Source organism: Camellia sinensis, chromosome 11 (genome assembly GCF_055761805.1).
Source record: "Camellia sinensis isolate YWXY chromosome 11, ASM5576180v1, whole genome shotgun sequence".
Taxonomy (NCBI): Eukaryota; Viridiplantae; Streptophyta; class Magnoliopsida; order Ericales; family Theaceae; genus Camellia; species Camellia sinensis.
In genome coordinates, this window is record NC_138971.1 from 45,847,765 (window position 1) to 45,869,490 (window position 21,726).

General features: G+C 36.1%; 1 protein-coding gene across 2 annotated transcripts; it reads left to right on the plus strand.

Moving 5' to 3' along the window:
• The first annotated feature begins 91 nt into the window (after positions 1–91).
• LOC114280621 (vacuolar fusion protein CCZ1 homolog B-like) lies at positions 92–19,547 on the plus strand. Of its 2 annotated transcripts, XM_082893848.1 has the most exons (11): positions 116–285; positions 1,257–1,458; positions 2,142–2,235; positions 3,002–3,185; positions 3,287–3,325; positions 3,436–3,545; positions 5,226–5,321; positions 9,654–10,112; positions 13,096–13,251; positions 15,947–16,176; positions 19,216–19,547. In XM_082893848.1, exons 2-11 carry the CDS (start codon positions 1,277–1,279, stop codon positions 19,244–19,246), a joined length of 1,581 nt encoding a protein of 526 aa, XP_082749974.1. In that variant the 5' UTR covers positions 116–285; positions 1,257–1,276; the 3' UTR covers positions 19,247–19,547. The 2 variants fall into 2 exon arrangements, with proteins under 2 accessions (XP_082749975.1, XP_082749974.1); XM_082893849.1 differs by lacking the exon at positions 3,287–3,325 and having other exon boundaries at positions 92–285.
• The last annotated feature ends 2,179 nt before the right edge of the window (positions 19,548–21,726 follow it).

Below are 21,726 nucleotides of genomic sequence, written 5' to 3' on the forward strand. Positions count from 1 at the left end.
AGTGGTATGATTGATGCGAATCAATATAATTTTAGCAGATTGGAGGGTATTTTGCATAGTCATCGAGTACCGATTCGATATGGCAGGGTGAAAAAATATATTTTGAAAAATTGAAGGGTAGCAGAGCAATTAGGTTTAACATATTACAGACAGAGATCAGATCACACTCAGTTCCTCTCTCCGCTTCCTCCTTCTTATCCTACTCCGATTTTCATCGTCTTTTTTGTTTCTTTTTTTTCGCAGCCACCATTCGCAGCCGTTCGACGAGTCCGACACCTGATTCAGGTAAGATTCTTCATCATTTCCTCTTCTCTCTCTCTCTCTCTCTCTCTCTCTCTCTCTTCTTGCTTCGATTCTCCCCTCTTTTCGATATGTTTTTTTTTTCAAAGAAACAATTCATTTGCTTCCTGTTATTATACGCAATCAAAATTACATGAAATAAAAACTAATAAATTTAAAATCTAAGAAAAAGAAAAAGAAAGAAACAATTAGATTTTATCTTAGAGTTCATATGCTGATGTATAATTTGTTGTTACTTTCAGACTGTTTGATGTTTTTTTTGAGTTGTTATTTGATTGTTACAAATCATACTTTGTTTTGTAATTCTTCTATTTCTTTTGTAGTTTGGATCCTTTAACTATAAATTATAAAAATAAAAAAAATTATCGGCCTAGCCGTATCCATATTGTAGTTTTTTTTTTAAGGCTTTTCCACAATACCCCTCATGTTTCATAGCCCACAGGGCAATGAAGCAAAAGATGGTTTTCCGAATCAGCATATCGGTTTTTAATGCAAGAAAAATCAAGAATAAACCGGCTCCTAATAATTTATCAAAGATCAAGATTTCATCAAGCACCTTCCACACAAACAATGCCACCTTGGAGTCGACTATGGAACGGGACACCGTTTGCCAAGTTAAACTAGAGTTCCTCCCGCCCGTCCTATAATAGGAGTAGGCTGCAGGCTTCACACTTTCCACTATTAGACGCCTCCTACCGGACCGAAGTAGAGGATTACTTTCGTGTAAGTAGGGAGAAATGAGTATGAATAAAGCAGCAGCCAGCATTACAACCATCCACCTAAATGCTTTTTGTTAGTTAAGGCCTTTCATTTTGGTTTACTCTGACATTACAATTGGATGATATAGGATCTATGGGTTATTTTATTTTATTTTTATTTTTCCCTTTTGAATATCATCTCACTATGTACTATTATCTGTTTGTTATATTATTTTCTATCTTATTTTTGGCATCAAGGTGTATGATTGGAAAGTACAATGGGGTTGTCATCTGTTGCAACTGTCAATGAAATGATAAAGTTTAGCATATTTGATTTGAGAAGAGGACAACATGAAGGGCAGGAGCTGGACAAGATTTTGTTTTTCTTTCCTGCTGATTTGCCCTTTGCAACACAACTTTCTGTGATTGGACTCAGTGAAGGACTTATCACTTTTACAAGGTGAGTAGCTACATGGTTACTTGTCGTACATATTTCTATAGAAGTGATAAAATCAGACAAAGGATTGTCTTTGTAGTGATGATGATGGCAAAGGAGGCTTTAAATGATACACCGAATTGCTTATTTTTTTCTTGTCGAAGATTATATAGCTGGGATAGTGAGATTTCATTTCTTTTGTTTCTTTTTGGTAATCATGGCTCTTAAATTCCATATACGTACAACACACTTGCAGATATTTGTATGTACTTCTGAAACTTCTTGTTGAAATGTTTAGGAATCATATGCACCATGGACCAAGTCCTATTGCATCTAAAGAGGTAGTAGAAGTTTTCAAGGTGCATGCATATTGAAAATTCGAAAAATAATTGTGTATTTGAGGTACTGACAAAAGAAATAATTATTAAAAGACAATCTGAATAAACTTTTGAATTAGAGAAATATGAAAAAACTGTTCTAGCTGCTGAAATTCTGTTTGTGAAGGTTTCTTGGTAGGCTGAAGTGGTAATTTTGTTTGTTCTTTTTGTAATGGCATGATTCCATAGGTTATAATTCTTTCCTTAAAATGCCGGGGAAAACGAAATGGATTGTTTCAGTTTGTATTTAGCATTAAAGAAAATTATTGTAAAATTGTTTGCACTTTCTATTATTGTTATTGTCAAAAACATAATGTTATCTTCCTACAGAATTTTCTCTCCAGAGGCTGCTTGTGAGGTCATAGAAGCAGAGGGGCATTCTCATGTTTTTTACGAGCCAGAGCCAGATATCTGGATGGTGATGGTGCGGTATCTGTTCATTTTAAACAATATGGCTAATGAATAATGACCTTGGCTAGTATGATTAAATATTTATTTAATATTGTCATTGGTATATGCTTGTCAACAGTAATTGTGTAGCTGACCTATCTTGCTGTATTAAATCTCCTAGTTTTCTACATCAAGAGCTGGTCCTTGTACTAGCATAATCATTCATATTCTTCAAGTATTCACCCAATGCACTCAGTTTCTTTATCTTCTTACTAGTTAATCTTGCTCACTCAATAAATACCCAACACTTGCCCAATGCTTGTCAATATAACTGTGTACAAAGACTTGCAAATGCCACGGTATCAGAGTCCACAATTTTTTGTTTTTTTTTTTTAAACTTTATTTTCAAATAATTAATGTAGTATGTCTACCAGTTATTGTAACTTGCAAGGATCCAAAGGAACATAGTCCTGGTTATCAAATGCTTAAACCATCATGCTTCCCCAAGAAGGTTCTTTGCTGCATGTACGAGGGTATACAGTTTTCCTTCTGTCCATCTATGTGCTATAACCACTTGAAAGATTCTCTTGTAGCTGTGGACCTTTGAAGTTGTTGACTGGTCTCTCTGGAAAATGTCTTTGTTAATTCCCCCTGGAAGATGTAACATGTGAATTTCTTATATATGTTTTTCTCATATGGTTTGATCCTCACATTTTTTTAATAGGAAAATGTATATGAATGTTGTTGCTTCATACTCTTCTTCATCCTTAGTAGTTTAATTAGTTTCTGAACTGTTTTAGATAGTGGAGAAAAGTAAGGAGTCAGAAGCCATATGGCGGGTTGATGCATTGCGTAGGGTTCTTAAGGAAGTACACTCCCTGTTCGTGATGTTTCATGGAGCTATAAGAGCGTTGCTTGATAAAGAGCCTGGTGGCGGTCTTATCCGTTCTCATTTGTATTCTTTCATCATGGATTATTTAGGTGGTAAGGCATTAATTTATGCTATTTAAGATTCTAGAAATCTATTATTCTGTATTCTGTATTCTGTAGTTCAAAATATTTTACTGTTAGTCACTAATTGTCAGCATTTCAAAAGCGGTCTCCATTGGATTTCTGCTGCTGGGGTAATGCTGAAGTTGCTGTATCAGATGATTTCCATTGGATTTATGCTACTGGAGCAATGCTGAAATTGATGTTTCTCATTCCTTACATATGATTCTTCTCTTTGAGGCAGATTTTCTTATTGGGAAGAAACTTCAGTTACCTAATTTTCGTGACTCTTTAAAGGAACGTGGAACTGTACAGATGTTGACTGTTGGACGTGAAGCTGCAATTGAAGTTCAGGTTTGTATTTAGGAGTTTTCATTTATTTCTGTACCAAAGTGTGTAAATGCCTTCGCCTCTCCGAATTTGCCATGGGATACATACACCTGAATAAATACATACACCTGAATAAAACTTACAAAGCTGCTTAGGTTTGCTAGTGATTGAGATGCTTTTTTGCTTGGATTTCAATGGAAAGCTTACACTGGTCATTTTCCAGGGTAGAATTCCATCAATGCATCCCACTGTCTTTTATGTTTACACATGGCGTTTATAGAGGACTGTGTGCTGATGTACCTTATGACAATTATTGGTTCTCTGGTCAATTTAGATTTTTGTTCATTTGTGTGGATGCTATTATGTTCCTTTGAGCACAGGGGCACTGAACAGGTTCATTTATGTGTATAGGTTTGGTTTTTTTCGGTCACTGCCACTAACCCCACAGATTCTCAACTATTGTGAACCATCCCATCAGTTCATTTCATCTAGGGTGAGGTGATATATAAAACTAAGTGTTAATGTTTAGTTTAGCATAAGAGAAAGTTTAGCATGTCCACCACCACCGCCGCCGCCGCCGCCACTAATGAGGTGTCCAGACTCCAGGTGCCTTTGGCTCACCTGAATTGTCCTCAAGCACAAGTTCCCTGTCCCACAAGCACCAGACAATTCATATTGCTACTTTTTCCCCAATAAATTAATATTAAAACAGTAAGTCATAAGGGGGTGAACCCTGTTCAAATAAAAGCCCAAATAAAAAGCTAAATATTTATGGGCATGGCCAAATCTCAATAAATTGGACAGAAGACAACACATAAAATGGACCATAGTTGCATGAAGTGGGGGTGGGGGCAAGGGCGAGAGGACGGGGGTGCGAGGGCCTTATAGAAGAGTTTAAGATTGGGAGCAAGAGTGGGGGTAGGAGCAAGGCTTGGGATCAAGGAGCAAGGCCCCTGCTGCTACTAAGAGATGGACAGTCCTCTCTTACCCAAAGAAATAGAGAAAGTAGCATAGATCCTATCAAATCTGAAACTTGGTAACTCAATACCCTCAAAGGTCCTTCAGTTCATTTGTAGCCACTATATAATTATCGCTGGTTAATTCTGAAGCTATAGAGCTTCAAATGCTTTGTAAGAATCAAAGTGCCGTACTATTGTTTGCAATTTTACTTATTCCTTATGAGATTTTGTAGCCACTATTTAATTATTGCGGGTTTGTTCTGAAGCTATAAGGCTTCAAATGCTTTGTAAGAATCAAAGTGCCATACTATCGTTTGCAATTTTACTTATTTCTTATGAGATTTAAATTTGCTTTGTGTTTGGCTTTTACGGAAGAGCACAAGAAAAAATTCAGTAATAATATCTCCATCTTTTGATGTGGTTTCTTGCTTTTATGACAATCAAATGCAGTTTTTACTGTAAAACTTTATTCAAATAATGATGCCACTATAAACTGAATACTTTTGTTTTGACTAATTCAAAAGATCATTTGGTGCAGTGGAAATGATTCTTCTTGTGTGTCAAGTAAAAGATATTCCATTGACACTACCATATTCTTTTTAATCACATGCTTTGTCTGATTGGAACTCACACAAGTACTAAAAAAAGTAAAAATAGCGGGAATATATAATTTGTTCGGGTACTCCAAAATTTGGTCAAAATGTTCTTCATGCATATTTTGATTGATTATGTCTGCTTTTGGCAGTCACTGGTCAGAGTATTGGAATCATGTGCTGGGAATACACCGTGCTACTCACTGATCTTGTTTCAGGACCTGCTAGTGTCCACAACTCTTTCCCCTGTATGGTTTCATCTCGATTGCCTCTTTCTTTCATTTTTGTGTGTGTGTGTGTGTGTGTGTGTGTGTAATATTATATCTTTACTACCAGGCCATCTTGAGCCAGCTGATTTTCCTTAAAGCTGAGAAAATGGCTAGCTATGAAGCATGAACACTTCTAAGGTGTTGTGTCCTTGTTAGACACCGCCTTTCATTGGACACTTTTATGTACATGTTGGACACATGTGCAAACCTATTATATCAGTTTTTATATTTTTATAGAACTGAACACACTTTGGGCAGTTGAAAACATGTATGTCCATCGCTTAGATGTACTTGAAAAACATCACAAATTTCAAGAATAAAAATTGGAGGCAAATGATTAAAATATCTGTAAAAATTGATGTATTATTGATTGATATATATTGTATATATTACAATGATTCCTATATATAGAAGAGAGTATGTGGGAAGAGAATAGGTGAGTGTGTAGTAGGTATGGAGTAGGTGAGGAGTAGGTGGAGAGTAGGTGAAGTAGGTGAGTGTGTAGTAGGTGGTAGTGGTAGGTGTGTAGTAGGTGAGGAGTAGGTGGTAGTGGTAGGTGTGTAGTAGGTGAATTTTAACAGCCCCCGCCAAACTCAAGGAGGATAGGAACTAACCAACTTGAGTTTGGAGAGAGTAACAAAACAAGAAAATACATAAAAATAAAAAAGGATAGGAGACACTGTATGGTCGTGTCAGACCATTGGTGAAGACACTGGATGGTGGTGTCATAACGTTGTAGAGGACACTGGATGGCGGTGTCAGACCGATGTAGAAGACAGTTTATGGGGTCATGTCGGACCGTTGTAGCAGACAATGTTGTGACAGTTGTTGTGACAGTTTACGGAGTCTTGCTGGACCCTTGTAGAAACTAACCGGAATCAATGTCGGGACAGTTTACAGAGTCTTGTCGGACCCCTAAAAAGTCGCACCCTCAAAAGGTGTTATGACAGTTGTTGTGACAGTTTACGGAGTCTTGCTGGACCCTTGTAGAAACTAACCGGAATCAATGTCGGGACAGTTTACAGAGTCTTGTCGGACCCCTAAAAAGTCACACCCTCAAAAGGTGTGCCCAATCTTTCAAAAGGCGTGCCATCAAAAGGCGTGCCCAATCCATAAAAAGGCGTGCCATCAAAAGTTGCGCCCTCAAAAGGCGCGCCCACTTCATCAAAAGTCGTGCCCGACAGAAAGCGTCATCAAAAGGTGAGCCGGAGACGCGGCGAGGCACGTGAGCGACAGAGCGGCGTGTCGGCCGCGTCGTCAGTGTCAATATAAACCAATGCAGAGGCGGTGGAAACCAAACCAGACTGAAACCTCTGAACTTGTCATTCTGAAACAATCTGTAAATACTCTGTATCCAACCCTTCTCGGAAACACTCTGCAACCCAAAAAACATGGCCTCTTCTTCCCGTTCAGCTACCCAGAACATGGCCTCATCTTCCCGTGGTCTGCTCACTCTCTTTCCCGACCTCAACGAGTCAACAGGAGAGATAACTGGTGCGGTGGCCCGTGAACCTCAACCAAACACCTCTGGTTTTGCTCCGTTGAACTTTCCGATGCGGTCGGTGGAGCAAAAAATGGCAGTGCAAACGGATATTGAAGCCAATCAGTATACTTTGAAGTCATGTGTGGAAACCATGACTGCGGTCACAAACTTGTCGCATCGGCTGCAGAGTAGGACAAATGAGGTGCAGCATTTAAACGCCCAACTGGCTCTGCTCCAGCGCATGTATAAGGATGCGCGAGCAGAGATAAGTGTGCTAAAGGCGGAAAATAAGGAGCTGAAGCGGAAGGCCACCGTTATGTTCCGATTTGGAGGTCCGCCATATGCTGCAGTGGAGGAGCAGGGAGTAGTGATCGTGCCCAGTGGAGTGGGAAACACGGAGGCAACAACGTCAAGGGCCGCTCAGGATGGAGGCAAAAAGAAGAGACCTGCAGTAGAGTAGAGAAGGGTAAAGAAAAATCCCTCCTGGGGAGGGAGGGTGTTGTGTGTGTGGTTGTTGTTGGTTTTGTTGTTGTTGTTGTTGTTGTTGTTTTTTTTTTTTTTTTTTTTTTTTTTTTTTTTTTTTTGTGTAAAATTGGGATTGGGGTTGATCCCGGCAAGAAGAAATGACAAGTTTGTGGGAAGGAAAACGAGTGGGGTGTGAATGGATTGTTGGTGTTTTTTTTTTTTTTTTTTTTTTTGGTGGAATGAAATAAAAGAAAATGGTGAAAAATCAAAAGTGGTTGGAATGGACATAGATATAGATAGAGATAGAAAAGAAAAGAAAAAAAATATATATAATAATAATAATAATAATAATAATAATAATAATAAAATAAAAATAAAAATAAATAAATAAATAAAAAGAAAAGAAAAAGAAAGAAAAGAAGAGATGATGGATATTTACGTGAAAGATGTTTTGGTGGAAGAGATGATTATAGTTTCAAAAAAGGAGATAAAAAAAATAAATAAATAAATAAAAGGAAAAAGAAAAGAAGATTGTTGTCTGGGCAGCAAAAGTGGAGCATCTCTGTGCGTCTTTGAAACTATATGCTGGTTTTGAGCAAAACCGTGGGCCAAATTACCACCCACGTGAGTCCACTTCCCCATGTACCAACATCAAACTTGTTTCGTTGAACCAGCAGAGGAGGGAAGGTTTCGTTGAACCCATTGTTGGAGAGGTTCAGGTTGAGGAGGCCGGAGATGAGAGAGAGAGAGAGATTGAGAGATCTGTAATGGGTGCTTTGGTTAAGCTTGTAGACCCAATACTCTTCCTCGTATTCACTGTGATCGCTCTTGCTGCGCCACTCATTGACGGACAGACTTGCCTTTCTGTAGATCTCTTCCCTAAGGTTCTCGTCGATCTCAAGCTCTGGTACACCAGCGAATATGGCGATTACTTGTTCACCGATAAGCCCAATTTTTTTTTTTTTTGTGGGTCTTGTTTGGCTCGAGCTGCTTTTCCAGTGGCCCCTCTGTCTCGCCAATCTTTACGCCATTTTGGCTGGCAAGTCTTGGTTTCCCACCACTTGCTTGATCTATGGCGCCTCCGCTTTTACTTCCATGGCTGCGATATTATCAGAATTGATGAGGTCCAACAAGGCATCAGATAAGCTGCTGGTGATGTACTCCCCTTTCATGGGTTTTGCTGTTTTAGCAATTTTGCAAGAGCTCCACCCTCACTCCTCCATCTATAAACAGATTGCGAATGCTGTGAACCAAGGGAAGCTTGTTCCAGAAGATATAATTTTTTGGTCTGTGGTCAAAGAGGTTGGAAGAAGGTTACTCCAGGGCAAGAAATTCTCATGGGCAAGTCCGGCGGCAGCGGAGGAGCACTGAATTTTCAGTCCTCACCTAAAAAGCGGCGACCCGGGACACCATCGATGAATTCAGAAGAATCTGTGACGACTACTTGTGTCCAAAGCGGTGGTTTTCGAGACGCTTTTGCACAACGAGGAGGAGGGAGACGAGATCGCTGATGATGTGGAGGACGGTGTAGCTGGTGGCGGAAGGAGGAGCATCGGTGTAGAAAAAATTGAAAGTGGTGGACTCGAAGAAATTTCAAGGTATGTGTAGACAATTTTAGCGGACTAGGTTGAGTCCCGGCGGGCGGCTAAGGTGAGGTTGCCGCCCGCCGGGGAAGCGAAAATATTAGGTTCTAAACCTGCTCTGATACCATGTAAAAATTGATGTATTATTGATTGATATATATTGTATATATTACAATGATTCCTATATATAGAAGAGAGTATGTGGGAAGAGAATAGGTGAGTGTGTAGTAGGTATGGAGTAGGTGAGGAGTAGGTGAAGTAGGTGAGTGTGTAGTAGGTGGTAGTGGTAGGTGTGTAGTAGGTGAATTTTAACAATATCTAAACAATTTGGATTTATCCCTATTATTCCCCCATTATTTATTTTTATTTTTTATTGTAGGATTTCTGAGGCCTAAAACTTTCAATTTATTTATGAGTAGATCTTTCTACAATAGATATTAGGATTTTTAGTTCACACTTGTTTTTCAAAATATAGAATGTGAAAACTGTTTTGATATAATAAAATAAAGATGTATTTGTAACATAAAATAAGAAGTTCTTATTATTTTCATTATATATAAAATATATTTATTTATTATCATGTCCCTGCCATATCCTGTCCTAATTATTTTTTTCTTTTAAATTGCCATGTCAATATGCCTGTATAGCATGGCATCTGTTTGTATATGTGCTTCTTAGGTGGTTAGGGATTATATAATATTCTTGTTTCAGAGTTCTGATAGGGTCCAATGCAGGGTACTTTCATTGTGATTGCTAATCATCATCACAAATTTTTGTCAGGAGGACACTATAAACGTATTTACATATGCTGTCCTAAGGTTGACGCCACGTGCTCTATCCTCTGGGGTGAGTTCTTGGTCCTATTTACGCAAAGGAAGTGTCTCATCTCATGCCGCCCCTGGATCTATCTCAGCAAACACTGGTGCAGTTTTGGAGCAATTTTATCATTCACCTGATACCTCCTCTGGTGGAGATCGCAATTATCGTGTTGCAAGGCCCTTGCAGCATGACAAGTGGACCAAAGGGAATGATGGTTTTCTTGTCACTGATATTTGGAATGCAGAGGCTGGTAGTGTGGTTCCTACCACTCCAACAATTTGGCTTCAGCAAACGGAGGAGAGAATGTATCTCTGTGCTTTTCAGCATAGAAACCTTACCTTGATCCTTCTAATTCCTACCACTTCCATTCTTAACAGGGAGCAAGGCATCTCCATGGTGAAGCAGCAAGTTCTTGAAAATGTGAGTCTCCTATTTTGTAGCTATTAAAATGTCTGGTATTGAACTCTTCGACAGTGGTATATCTTGCCATGTCATATCAATTTTAAGAATTATACTAGTCTTTCTACAATTCATCTGCAATTAGGTCACATTTTTTTAGTAAGTCTAGTGAATGCATAATTAAGTTTTCTTACTAAGTCATATCCTTTTAAAACCTTTCTTTTGCCATCTAAAAGATTTAAGCCTCTAGGTTTTTTTTGTCTACAGTGTTTCTCTGTGGATCTATATATTACTCTGGATAAAAAAAAAAGTTATATGCACACATTTCATACCACACATAGCATCTTATTGACATTTTCTTCATCTCTTGAGATTGTTTATTTACTTGTCACTTGCCAGAGAAATTCTGTTCATTATTATTGCTGAATATATGGTTACTATGCATTCTTTGGGTTGCAATCTTTGTTATTTGGTTTTCATTCATTGCATGGATGCTGTCATTTCTACTCATTCAAAGAACAAAAAAGAAAAAAAAAGAGGAAAAATGCATTCATTTCTATTAGCAATGTAATCAGGAATGATGCCACATTCATTTTAGGTTGTGTTTGAACGTTGGATTTATAGAGAGATTTGTGAAGGGAAAAGAAATGAGAAAGGATTTGTGAATTTTTTTTTTACCTTCTATTTCATTCACAATTCCCTTCCCATTCATTTTTATGGTTGTATACATTTGAAGCAACTTGGGTGAACAAGCTCACATTTGGAAATTAAATACTTGGAGGTCAAATGGATTATATTCCTTCAAGTTCTAGAGGCTATAATGTGCAAGAGACCTGTCCAGATATGATCTGGACCTTAGTAGCAGGAATCGTGGAAGGGACTCACGCTTCTGAGGAAGAAGCGCGATTTTGCGCTTCCAAGGAAGAATCGCACAAGAATCGCGCTTCTAATGCGAAAGAATCGCGATTAGGGCTGAGACCTCTCACGGTCGATCTCGACTGTCTTTGTCGCTCTCTCTTCTCTCAGTCTCGATCTCCTCTTCGTCTCTCTTCGCCTTTGTTTGCTTCGTCTCTCTTCGCCTTTGTTTGCTTCGTCTCTCTCTTCGTCTCCCTCTCTCGTCTCTGTTTGCTTCGTCTCTCTGTTCGTCTCCCTCTCTCGTCTCTGTTCTCCCTCTCTCTCTCTCTCGATCTCTATTCTCCCTCCCTCTCCCTCTCCGTTTTATATTATATAACATAAATATAATTTATCATATATATATAATATAATATAATTTATTATATTTAATATATATAATATTTATCATATATAATATAATTTGTCATAGATAATATAATTCTTCTGTCTAAAATAAAAAACTATTTATTAAAATTTATTATTCCTAACTTTTTAACATAAAATAAATAAAATAAATCATCTAATTATTTAAAAGAAATCTATTTAAATCATATATAATAAAAAAAAAAGTTAAAAAATTTATAAAATAAAAGATCTAATTTTTATTTTTTATTTATTTGAACATAATTTATTATTCATTATTTATTATAATAAATAAAATATAATTAATAAAAATAATATATAAGCGCTCCTAATTTACGACTCCTCTAAATGGCTACGTTTCCCCGCTCCCGCCCCCGCTCCCGCCCCCGCTCCCGCTCCCGCTTCGTGCAACTAAGATCTGGACACATAAGTAAAGAATTGGAAAAAGTAAAGGCACAGTTAGGTGTGAAAATCTGTAAGAGGCATGTCAATTAAAAGCACACATGAAGTCCATTAAAACACACTTTTATTAGTTAAAAAAGAAAGGAAGACAGAGGAGTTAGAAGAATTTTGGCCTTTCATGGTCAACTCTTTTTAAATGCTTCTTCTTCCATTTTTCCTTCTTTTTTTTTTTTTTTGCCAAACTGTCTTCAAGTAAAAATTGGTCAAAGCCCAGATGGCCCCATGTGGACAGTAGCCGCTCAACCCCTCAACCATGGCTAGTCTACTCATGTTGTCTGGGAATTGGCCTTTCTAGTGGTTTTTTACAAAAAGATGTGCAGAAAAGTAGAGAGAGTGATTTGACAACTTGTAGTGGCTTTTTGGCTAAAAAACTAAGTTTCTAAACGGGGCCATAGTCTAGTATGCATACTTTTGATACGTTTGAAATTATTTTTGACATTACTATTGGATAGCCTGATATACAATGTTGGATCCATTTCTTAATAGTTTAAGCTTTTGAGACTAGTAGTGATCTAACATGGCATCAAAGTTTAGGTTGGGTGAGGTTTTGAGTTCAAGTCTTTACGCTTGCATTTGTTCTCGATTTGCATTATGGTTCAACTTAAGCTTTTAGTACTAGTGGTGATCTAACAATTATGAATGTCAATCTAATATAATCAGATGACAACTGAAATCAATGCAATCAAAAGCTATATCACAGTTACTTAGGGTTGACTCGAAATTTGTTGCCATATGCTATAAATATTTGATTCTTTAGCATTATGCACTTATTTGAACTTCATCATTTTTATGCAGCATGCCAATTTACAACAAATCCCTTTTTGGTTTTTCTCATTGAAATCTCTCTCTCTCTCTCTCTCTCTCTCTCTCTCTCTCTCTCCATATATCTATATCTATATTTATATATCATTTGATAAATGCAACCATAAATGGTTGTTTTGAAAGCTTGTCTGATTGAACTCTTTTATGCTTCAGCAAATTCGCCGGCTTCTAGTTTTTGATCCAATAGAGTAATATGATTATATGACAATGAAAGGGAAGCGACAGGAAAAGAAAAGTTAAATGAAAGAGGCTATATTTCTTATTTTGTTTGGTTGTGTTGACAAAGTGAGATGAAAATGAGTAGGCATTTTCCAAAAGAATTATTATTTTGTTTAGCTAGTCATAGAAAATTAAGTAATTTCATTTCCCTTTCTTTGGCAAATCATAGATTTTATAACATAGTGTTTAACGATTAGCATTTCTTTGTGCTAATATTTTTTTCTTTAATTTCTAAATCTGGCAGGCATCACTAAAGATTTTCAAAGTTGAGGAAAAATTATCAAAAGGATGGGGTGGGGAGAATGCGTATCATGTGAGTGGGTACCGTTATTTACTAGTGGATGGTGACAGAAATGTAACTAGGGCTTCTCCACCTGCAAAAGTGACAACACTAACGAAGGTCAGCAATTGTCGTCTGCTAGCTCAGTAATATCATTTTTGTGTGGTTTAACATGCCTTTGCAGAAGTTGGTCCATGCTTCCATGTATTACTGCAACTGTAAACTAGTTAATGCCCGAAACTTATGGTAGTTGGGCACAGGAATTTGGTTCAATTCCAATGAGTTACTATTCTTGTTGGGCCATGAAAGTTCTGTGTCTATTTAGAGCAGGTAGGTTTAAGCATTAGAGATCTTCAAGTTTAAACAACTCCTTCCTTTCTTCTCACATCATGAAAAGAGATTGCTGTTTTTACATTCATAGTGGATGTGTTTTGGACATGTTGCTATTTACTGTTCCAAGAGGCAGCTAGACTGAATTGCATAGGTGCCAATTTTCCATTCTGAGCTGTAGTCTACGTTTGATACATTGTAAATGTAGTAATCACATTTGCAAGGTATAAGAAGTGCTAGGCTGAAGGGCTGGTGAAGTAATTCCAGATGCCCTCAGCTCTTGAAGTAGATAAAGAGAAATTGATAGTGTACAGTGAAAAAAAAGTATTAATTAAGTGAATATAGCTTTACGTAAATGATTGAAATGCCACAACCTGTAGGCTTGCGCTTTGCTTAAAATCCAATTTATATTAGGGGAAATAGCATTTCAGTGGTAATTTTAAAAAATATTATCACTTCATGGAAAAGTTTATACATTTATTTTTTAATGATGCAAAGTTCATCATTAATTTGAAAATATTTTTCTTAGTTTCCACTTTAATGATATTTGTCAGAAGGCCTGTGGCTTCTGCAGTGGCTGACAAGCAACCAGCTTATTCCCACCTTTCATTTGTGTTCCAAAGCTGTTCTTTTGTTGACCCTGTTGGGATGGGTTATGAGTTAAGAGAAATAAACCTATGCGAGATCAGCAAATTGGTTGTTGCATAGGCATCATTCTGGCGTCTTGCTTGTCGTGTGAACTTCTCTAGTGTGAATTCTGTTACTTACACTGTCTACTCGGTATTGGCTGCAAAGATGCATTTACTATATATCACACTGTTATCTGTTGCAATTGTATCAGTTATTTGCAGGACTTAATTGTATATAGGGTAGTCATGAATTAAAGAGTGGTTTTCATTTTATTGATTGAATATAATATGTACTTTTCACATCTACACTGGAAGAAATTGAGGAGCCAGATAGAACTAGTGGAGTGGATACAGGAATTTTGAATTTTGAACTTATCAATTCTTAGAAATATATCACTTTACGCTGTGTTTGGTTGGAGGATTTGAAGAGGGATTTGGAAAGGGAAAAGGAAAAGTGAGGTGAAATGTGAATAAAATGTACCTACATTTCACCTAGTTTCACACACCTTTTCCCTTTCTCTTTCCAAATCCCTCCCCAAATCTCCCAACCAAACACAGCATTAAATTTTTGTTTTTTCTATGCTGCTTAACCTGTATCCTTGCCAAAGCCATTATGGTAATTAGCACAGTGGTTTTGGAATGGCACGGAATTGAAATGAAAACACCATTTGGGCTTACAAACATGAGCTTGTAGTGGCTATAACTTATTTGTATAATGGTTATTTATCATGTGGCTTTGGATTTTTGGCATCATCTCTTTCATTTGATTGATGCCCAATGGATGACTCCGGTTCTGGGGCTTGGAGGTAAGGACAAAGCAAAAGTGTTGTGGCATTGTGTTGTCTTCTCAATCTTTTGGGTTATTTGGTTGGAAAGGAATGCAAGAATCTTTGAGGACAAGTTTGATGACATGGCATTGTTGTGGGAAAGAGTATGCCATTTGGCATCATTTTGGGCTTCTATTTCGATTCCGTTTAAAGGGATTCTGTTGTTTTTGGTTTCTGGAGATTGGATAGCAATTTGTGATCTGTAAATTGTCTCTTTATTTTGATTGGTGATGTCCTTTCTTCTTTTGTAGAGGACTTCTTGTCCGCTTGTTGTAATCTTTCTTACTTAAATAAATTTTTCTTCCGTTGCCAATAAAAAAAAAATTAGTCTTACTTAAAAGATAGAAATTAATTTTTGCACATATTTGTCTATATCTACTTTAAACTGTTTGTCACATGGTGGACTTTGTCCTTAAGCTTTTTTTACTCTCTCATGCACACCTGCCTGCAATAGTCTTTCATGGTTTCACTGACATAATTGAGTTGAGCCTGGCTTGTCAGCTTGTGAAACAATTATGAGCCAAGTGTGCAATGTGTGGCTGGGTTTGTCATGATTGGGAACCGAGCCTAGGCCCTTGAGGGACTGAACTGAGCTTGAACACACTGTCTGGCTTGGCTCGGCTCGGCTCGGCTCGGCTCATTTGCACCCCCAACTGTGATTACTTAGAAGCATTTTTCACGTAAAAAAATTAAGAATGAGCGCTCTGGTGTAGAGATATTAACTGTGTAACTGTATGAGAATTTGATGAAGTGTTTTTGATGTATAATTAGTGGGTTCTTTCTTGGGGTTGTCTCTGCTATAATATTCAGGCTCTGGAAAGCTTCAATTATTTTGCTTAGTCATTGATTTCTACCCTTGGTTACTTGGTTACATCCTTGGAAAATTAAAAAAGAACACCCTATTGTAGTTTAATGTTGAGCATGCTAATAAGAAAATAAGCAAATTGGGAATTTCTTGTTTTCATTTTTTCGATGGAAAATGAGCAAATTGCGATGTAGGGTATGCTAACAAGAAAGTAAATGTTGCAGGAATCTTTGGTTGCCTTAAGTAAGCTTCGAGAGGAGGTTGATTTGGAAAAGAGTCGGGCAAAATTGGATGGCCCAAACTGTGAGAAGGATTTGGAAATATGCATAAGGGCAAAAAACAATGCTTGGGTGATTGCTCGGGTTACAAGAGGGAAGGAACTTTATATGGTTTTAGAGAAAGCGAACGAGACACTTCTCTATGCCTCTGATGCTATTGAGAAGTTTAGTGACAGGTAAATCTTTCTTCTTATGCTTCAACAAAGTAGTACTTTCTTCCTAAGTTGCACAAACATTGACATGACAAAGGACACATTGACATGGAAAATTTCAAAAATTGTGGGACATGACATGTTGACATGCAAAATATCTTGTTTTATATATTTTTTATATGTCATATATAAGGATAAACAAATATTATGTGTCATATATATGAATATTTAATTTAAAGATAATAACAAAATGTAATGTAACACTAAAATTAAAGTCTAAAGGAGGAGAATAGATGAAGCAAAGTACAAGAGGCTCAAGAAAGAGTAAATTCAAAGAAGAAGCTCAAGAAAGAGTAAATTCAAAGAATAAGCTCAAAAAAGAGTAAATTCAGAGAAGTAGCGATATTTGGAAATTTGCATGATTTCAAAGAAAAACTAATAGGAACAAAATCATGTTTCTAATATTATTAGAGTCTTATTTTATGATTACTTTATATTTTATAGGATTTTTAGGTTAGGAGTATTTTGGTAATTTTCATATTTGGTAACATAGGCTATATGGGTCGTCCATGGGTAAATTGATTTTGGAAGTATTGTATTAGTTTCCTTCTTTTGTTCTGGTTTGTTTAGGAAGTCTTCTAATTCTATATAAAGTTATGTAATGTTTATAATTTAATATAGTTGATATTTTAGAGAATTTTCAGAACTTTTAAAGCTTCTTTATAGATTGTGATGAATCGAACCCTAGGTGTGATACGTAAGGGATTCTAGGAGTGATTCTTAGACATATCTTCTTCTTTTTGTTCTTCTTTGCCCACATACCCTAGTTACTATTCTCAAGTTATTATTCACAACCCTCTAAGAGTGCACTTTTCAACCTTAAAACTTTATCCAATCACCCTCAAATCAACCCTAATCCCTTTCCCTACCTATTAGCCTTCAATTTAACCATTAAAACCTTCAAAATACTCACTGTTTAGGCCATCAAAGAACCTTTGTTTTCAAAATCCAGCCCTATCCTACATCAATAGATATACATGTACAATGTTTTTCTTTTATCATTGGATTATTCAAATTTGTAATTTTTTTTTAAAAATTTTTGTCTAGCAATGATAGACACATATTCCTCAAATGTTTGAAGTGCGTCCGACTTTAGATTTTTTGTTGTCGTCGTCATGGTGTCCGCAACATCACGCCACGCCACCCCACCTTGTCCATGCTGCTTAGCTTTCTTATGGCTTGGTGATATAATTTCTCTGCTATGCTTTTTGACATCCACAACTTTTGGTTCTCTTTTGAAGTTAAAGGGAGCATCCTTCAGCTTGTTAAAATGCCGAAGCAATTGTTATGATTTGATTGCATCGCAGAAGTGGAAAACTATGAAATGCCAAAACAGATCCTAGACTGTTTGACTTGTTTATTATGACTCTCATTAGTGGAACAGAATTAAGCAATTTGTCTAAAACTAGCTTAACAACCTTTGTTATGTTGAGTCACTGACTTTGTACTAAGGCTTAAGAGTTTTTTGTTTCAACCTGAGCTTATGCAAAGATGCACACCACACAAGGAATAGGGGAAAAACAGGAAAAGAAACAACTAACAGTAAATCTTAATTTAATTAAATCACTTCCACAATGATAAAAAAAGAGTTGGTTGTGCATTAGTTCCAGGTGTTGAGGTAAAAAAAATCTTCTTGTAAACTGGAATAAAGTGATAACTGTTCAACCAGTTCTGCTTATCAAGTAAACCTTATATTGGAGTGCTGAAAAAGTTTAATATATATCTGCATTTAGTCATATGCATATACTAATACTGACCTATTATCTGAAGTAACCACTTTAGCCTTTTTGTTTCTGTTTTTGTTTCGTGAGTTTGTTTTTTTTTGGAAACTGCCGATGTTCTTAATGAGAAATAATTATTGTCGAAGGAAGAAATCTGAAAAACTGTACCACTCATTTAAAAAAAGAAAAGAAAAGAAAAGAAAGAAAAGAAGTGAGAAATGTATGAAGATTGTTGAATTTTTTTTTATACCATGATTATTTTAAAATTTTGACTTTTTTTGAACATATTTCATTTTAACAATTAGACTGGCGACTGGTTGATAGTGTGATAGAATGAAGTGGCCACAGAAGCACTGTTATGTGAGTATTGAAGACACCAATTTTCTTGCTTGGACAGTATGTATGATCAGATCAACTGGAGGAAAACTGTGTTGGTTTAGTATCTTATTATTGACACAGAATAAAAGATAGCAATCAACCTAATTGATTGGATGGCACACCAAAAAAGTTACAATGAATGATTGCTGCTTCCATTTTACCATGATTAAAATAATTGGAGAATGCTAATTGCCTTTAATAATATACAAGCAGAGTTGTTGGTTTGATATAATTATGGGTAGATGGTAAAACATGTGACCTTTGTCATGGCGTGGATAGAGTGTAAATGGTAAAACATTAAAACCAAGCATGATGGAAGCAGGAGGATATGTCTTTGTATGTGTGTAGAGATAGAGATTGCATGTGGACTCAAAACACAGTAGGGTATACATCGCACTTGTCAATGAAGAAACATTAACAGAAGCAAAGATCATGGAGTTGGAAAGATGCCTGATAGGTTTTATTACCAAGAACAAAAGAAAAACTAGTGGCTAGTGTTTCGTCCATATGGGAAAAGATAGTAGTGTTGAACCAAATGCTTTTCCATTCTAGGAAGCAATTACTGGAATTCCTAGCTTTTCTTCACTGAGTGAATGTGTTCAGATTCTTTTAAAATTGGATTGCACTGGATACTAGCTATATTCTTTTTTGGTTATAGTATTAGAGGGTTCTTGAATTATTTATTGAATTCCCTATTATTGCTGAAAATTTGAATTAAACACGTCTCTCTCTCTCTCTCTCTCTCTCTCTCTCTCTCTCATGTTCTGCGACTTGTTCTTGATTGCCATCAGCAGTTTATTCCCAAAATTTGAATTTGTTGTTTCCTTCATGGTTCTGGATGTACTTTGGAGTTACACACATCCTGATAAAGCATATTTGTCAACTTGTTTTGTTGCTTATTCAGGTATTGCAATGGAGCTTTTTCGTTGGATTAGGAAAAAATGGTAAGCTTCGAATACTTGCACTCGGTGGGATAATAGAAAAGGTTTTGTGTTTATACACTCGACACATGTTTTTGATTTCATGTCCTTGATTGCAATCATTATTGGCACACTGTATTTGTCACACTAAAAGCCAAAACACATGCAGTCAATGTTGTGCCAACTTGTATCGATATTTTTATTTCCTCTTATGATTTTGCTCTGCACATATTTTAGTATGAAAAGGAAACTGTGTATTTGAAAAGCCAACTCCCTTTTAACATTTCTCACAGTTAACCCATTGAGATCGGTTAAATGTCTGTCTTCTTGAAGTTTATGGTAAGAATGTATCACAAGTTGAATTGCATTTTTTTTTTACTGAATCTCGATGAATTTGGCCATTGAATTGGAGGGACTTGCAAGGAATTGTTTTAAATTGATCTTTTTCAAGTTTAGCAAATATTGAAGGAAAATGTTATACAAACGGGACAATTTTTTACACTTTATTATTACTAAAGTGTCATGTAATGATTGAAATTTTGAAACTTCAACAATAGTCGCTTGAATAATATGATAGGTTAGGTATCATATCAATAAGGAAAGTTTGCACAACATGTAATTACTCAATATTGAATATTTAAGAAAGATGATTTCTACAAATTCGGTATGGTATTTTGAGTGAATAGAAGTTACATACCTGTTGGTAGCATAGACCTGGAGCTTGATTATAGCAAAGATTTTATGCCAGTGAAGTTTTTTTATTGTAAGCAAAACTTTGCCAGCGTGGTTTTGGACCTTTTTTTTTTGAAAAAAAAAAGAGAAAATTACTGGCTTTGGGCTATTTATGGTACAATATTAGAACATGCCCAGGCACAATAATGTTGCACCATTAAAATGTAATACAAAGGAAATATTTGCTTGAGCAGACACAGCATATGTTTTTTGAACAGTATTTGAAACACTATTGTTTCTATCCTTTTTTTAGTGATCAAAAAATAATAATTCAAATGCTCTCACAAATTTGAAATGTAACAAGAGGGAATTTTTTTGATTCATCAGGCAAGTTTTTTGTGCTGTTTTAAAGTAAGGAATGTTTGGTGGAAGGTTCCCTCAGTATTTGTTCTTTTCTTGCAAAAAGAACAAATTAAAAGGTTTTCATTCATTTAGGACAAATATAATTAACACATGACAAAAATACTTCAAGTTTTACTAGCCTTTTCTCCCACTATCTCAGACTACCACCACCTTGCACCACTAGCTACTGGCCACTATCTCCGTCTGTCACCGGTCATTTTTGATGATTGCTTTCTAACCATCGATCATTGATAAATATTTTTTTAACGAACACTTTTTGACATGAATCTCTAGCTTTCAATGACAACTACTACCACTACCACACTATCACCACCATTTGGGAAAAAAAGATCTATTCAAAATTTACTATTTTATAGGTAGTAAAAGTTTAATATATGTATGATAGTAAAATTTTACTCTATCAATTTAATATTTAAACAATAAATTTTCACAATATCAACCACTACCACACTTGCAATAAATTTTCACAATATTAACAACTACCACACTTACTGTGATTTTACCATTACTATTAGAAATATTAAACAAAAAAATTATCAAAACATTAAATAAACAATATTGCTAGAGTAGAATTTACTTTGTTGACAGTAAAATTTTCTTGTTCGCTACAGAGACTGAATGGACATACTCTGGTGGCCATTTGTAACAGATCTGAAGCCATCAGTCTTAGATCTGAGTTTGTCAATATTGGATCTAAGATGGTAGAGGTTGACGATGAGGATTGTGGTCACTAGTGGTAGATTTGAGACAGCGACTGATAGTGGAGACGATGTGTGGTGTTGACGAATGATGAAGATGGTATTCGCTAGCGGTAGATCTTAGATGGTAATGAATGGTGGTGACAATGAGTGATGCCGACAAACAGTGGAGGTAATGAGATACAATCGATGAGTGAAGGAGATGGTGAAGTTTTGAGCAAGCAAGCAAGAGAGAGGGAGAAAGAGTTGTAGAATATAGTGAGACACAGATACAGATGATAGTTTAATTGGTTCTTTAATGAAGGACAAAGTTGTCCATTATTTTAATTTACAATATTTTTGTATCCTTTAAATTAAAAAAAAAATTAAATCATGGACTTTTTTCATTAAAATTAGTTGTCATTTTTCCTGATACAAGTGAGTAGTGAGAGTTTTGACAAAAAAAACTGTAAAATGACACCACAAATTGGAAGGTAATAATAATGAAAACATCTGACCCGAAGCTCTATATTTTGTTTTATTTATTATTATTATTAATTATTTTTTTAATTAGGTGAAATTTTTTTGGAGCAATTACGGGTAGATCTTGTGCATAAGACTTACTTATTAAAACGTTTTTTTTTTTTTTTTTTTGATTCAACAAAATGGATATGTAGATAGGCTACTCCAACATATCCGTCAGGGAGTATTGCCCCTTAGTAC

Coding starts and splice junctions, on each gene's coding strand:
- LOC114280621 (XM_082893848.1), top strand. CDS start 1,277: ATGGGGTTGTCATCTGTTGCAACTGTCAATGAAATGATAAAGTTTAGC. Junction 2,236..3,001: donor CAGATATCTGGATGGTGATG/GTGCGGTATCTG, acceptor GAACTGTTTTAG/ATAGTGGAGAAAAGTAAGGA. Junction 13,252..15,946: donor AAGTGACAACACTAACGAAG/GTCAGCAATTGT, acceptor TAAATGTTGCAG/GAATCTTTGGTTGCCTTAAG.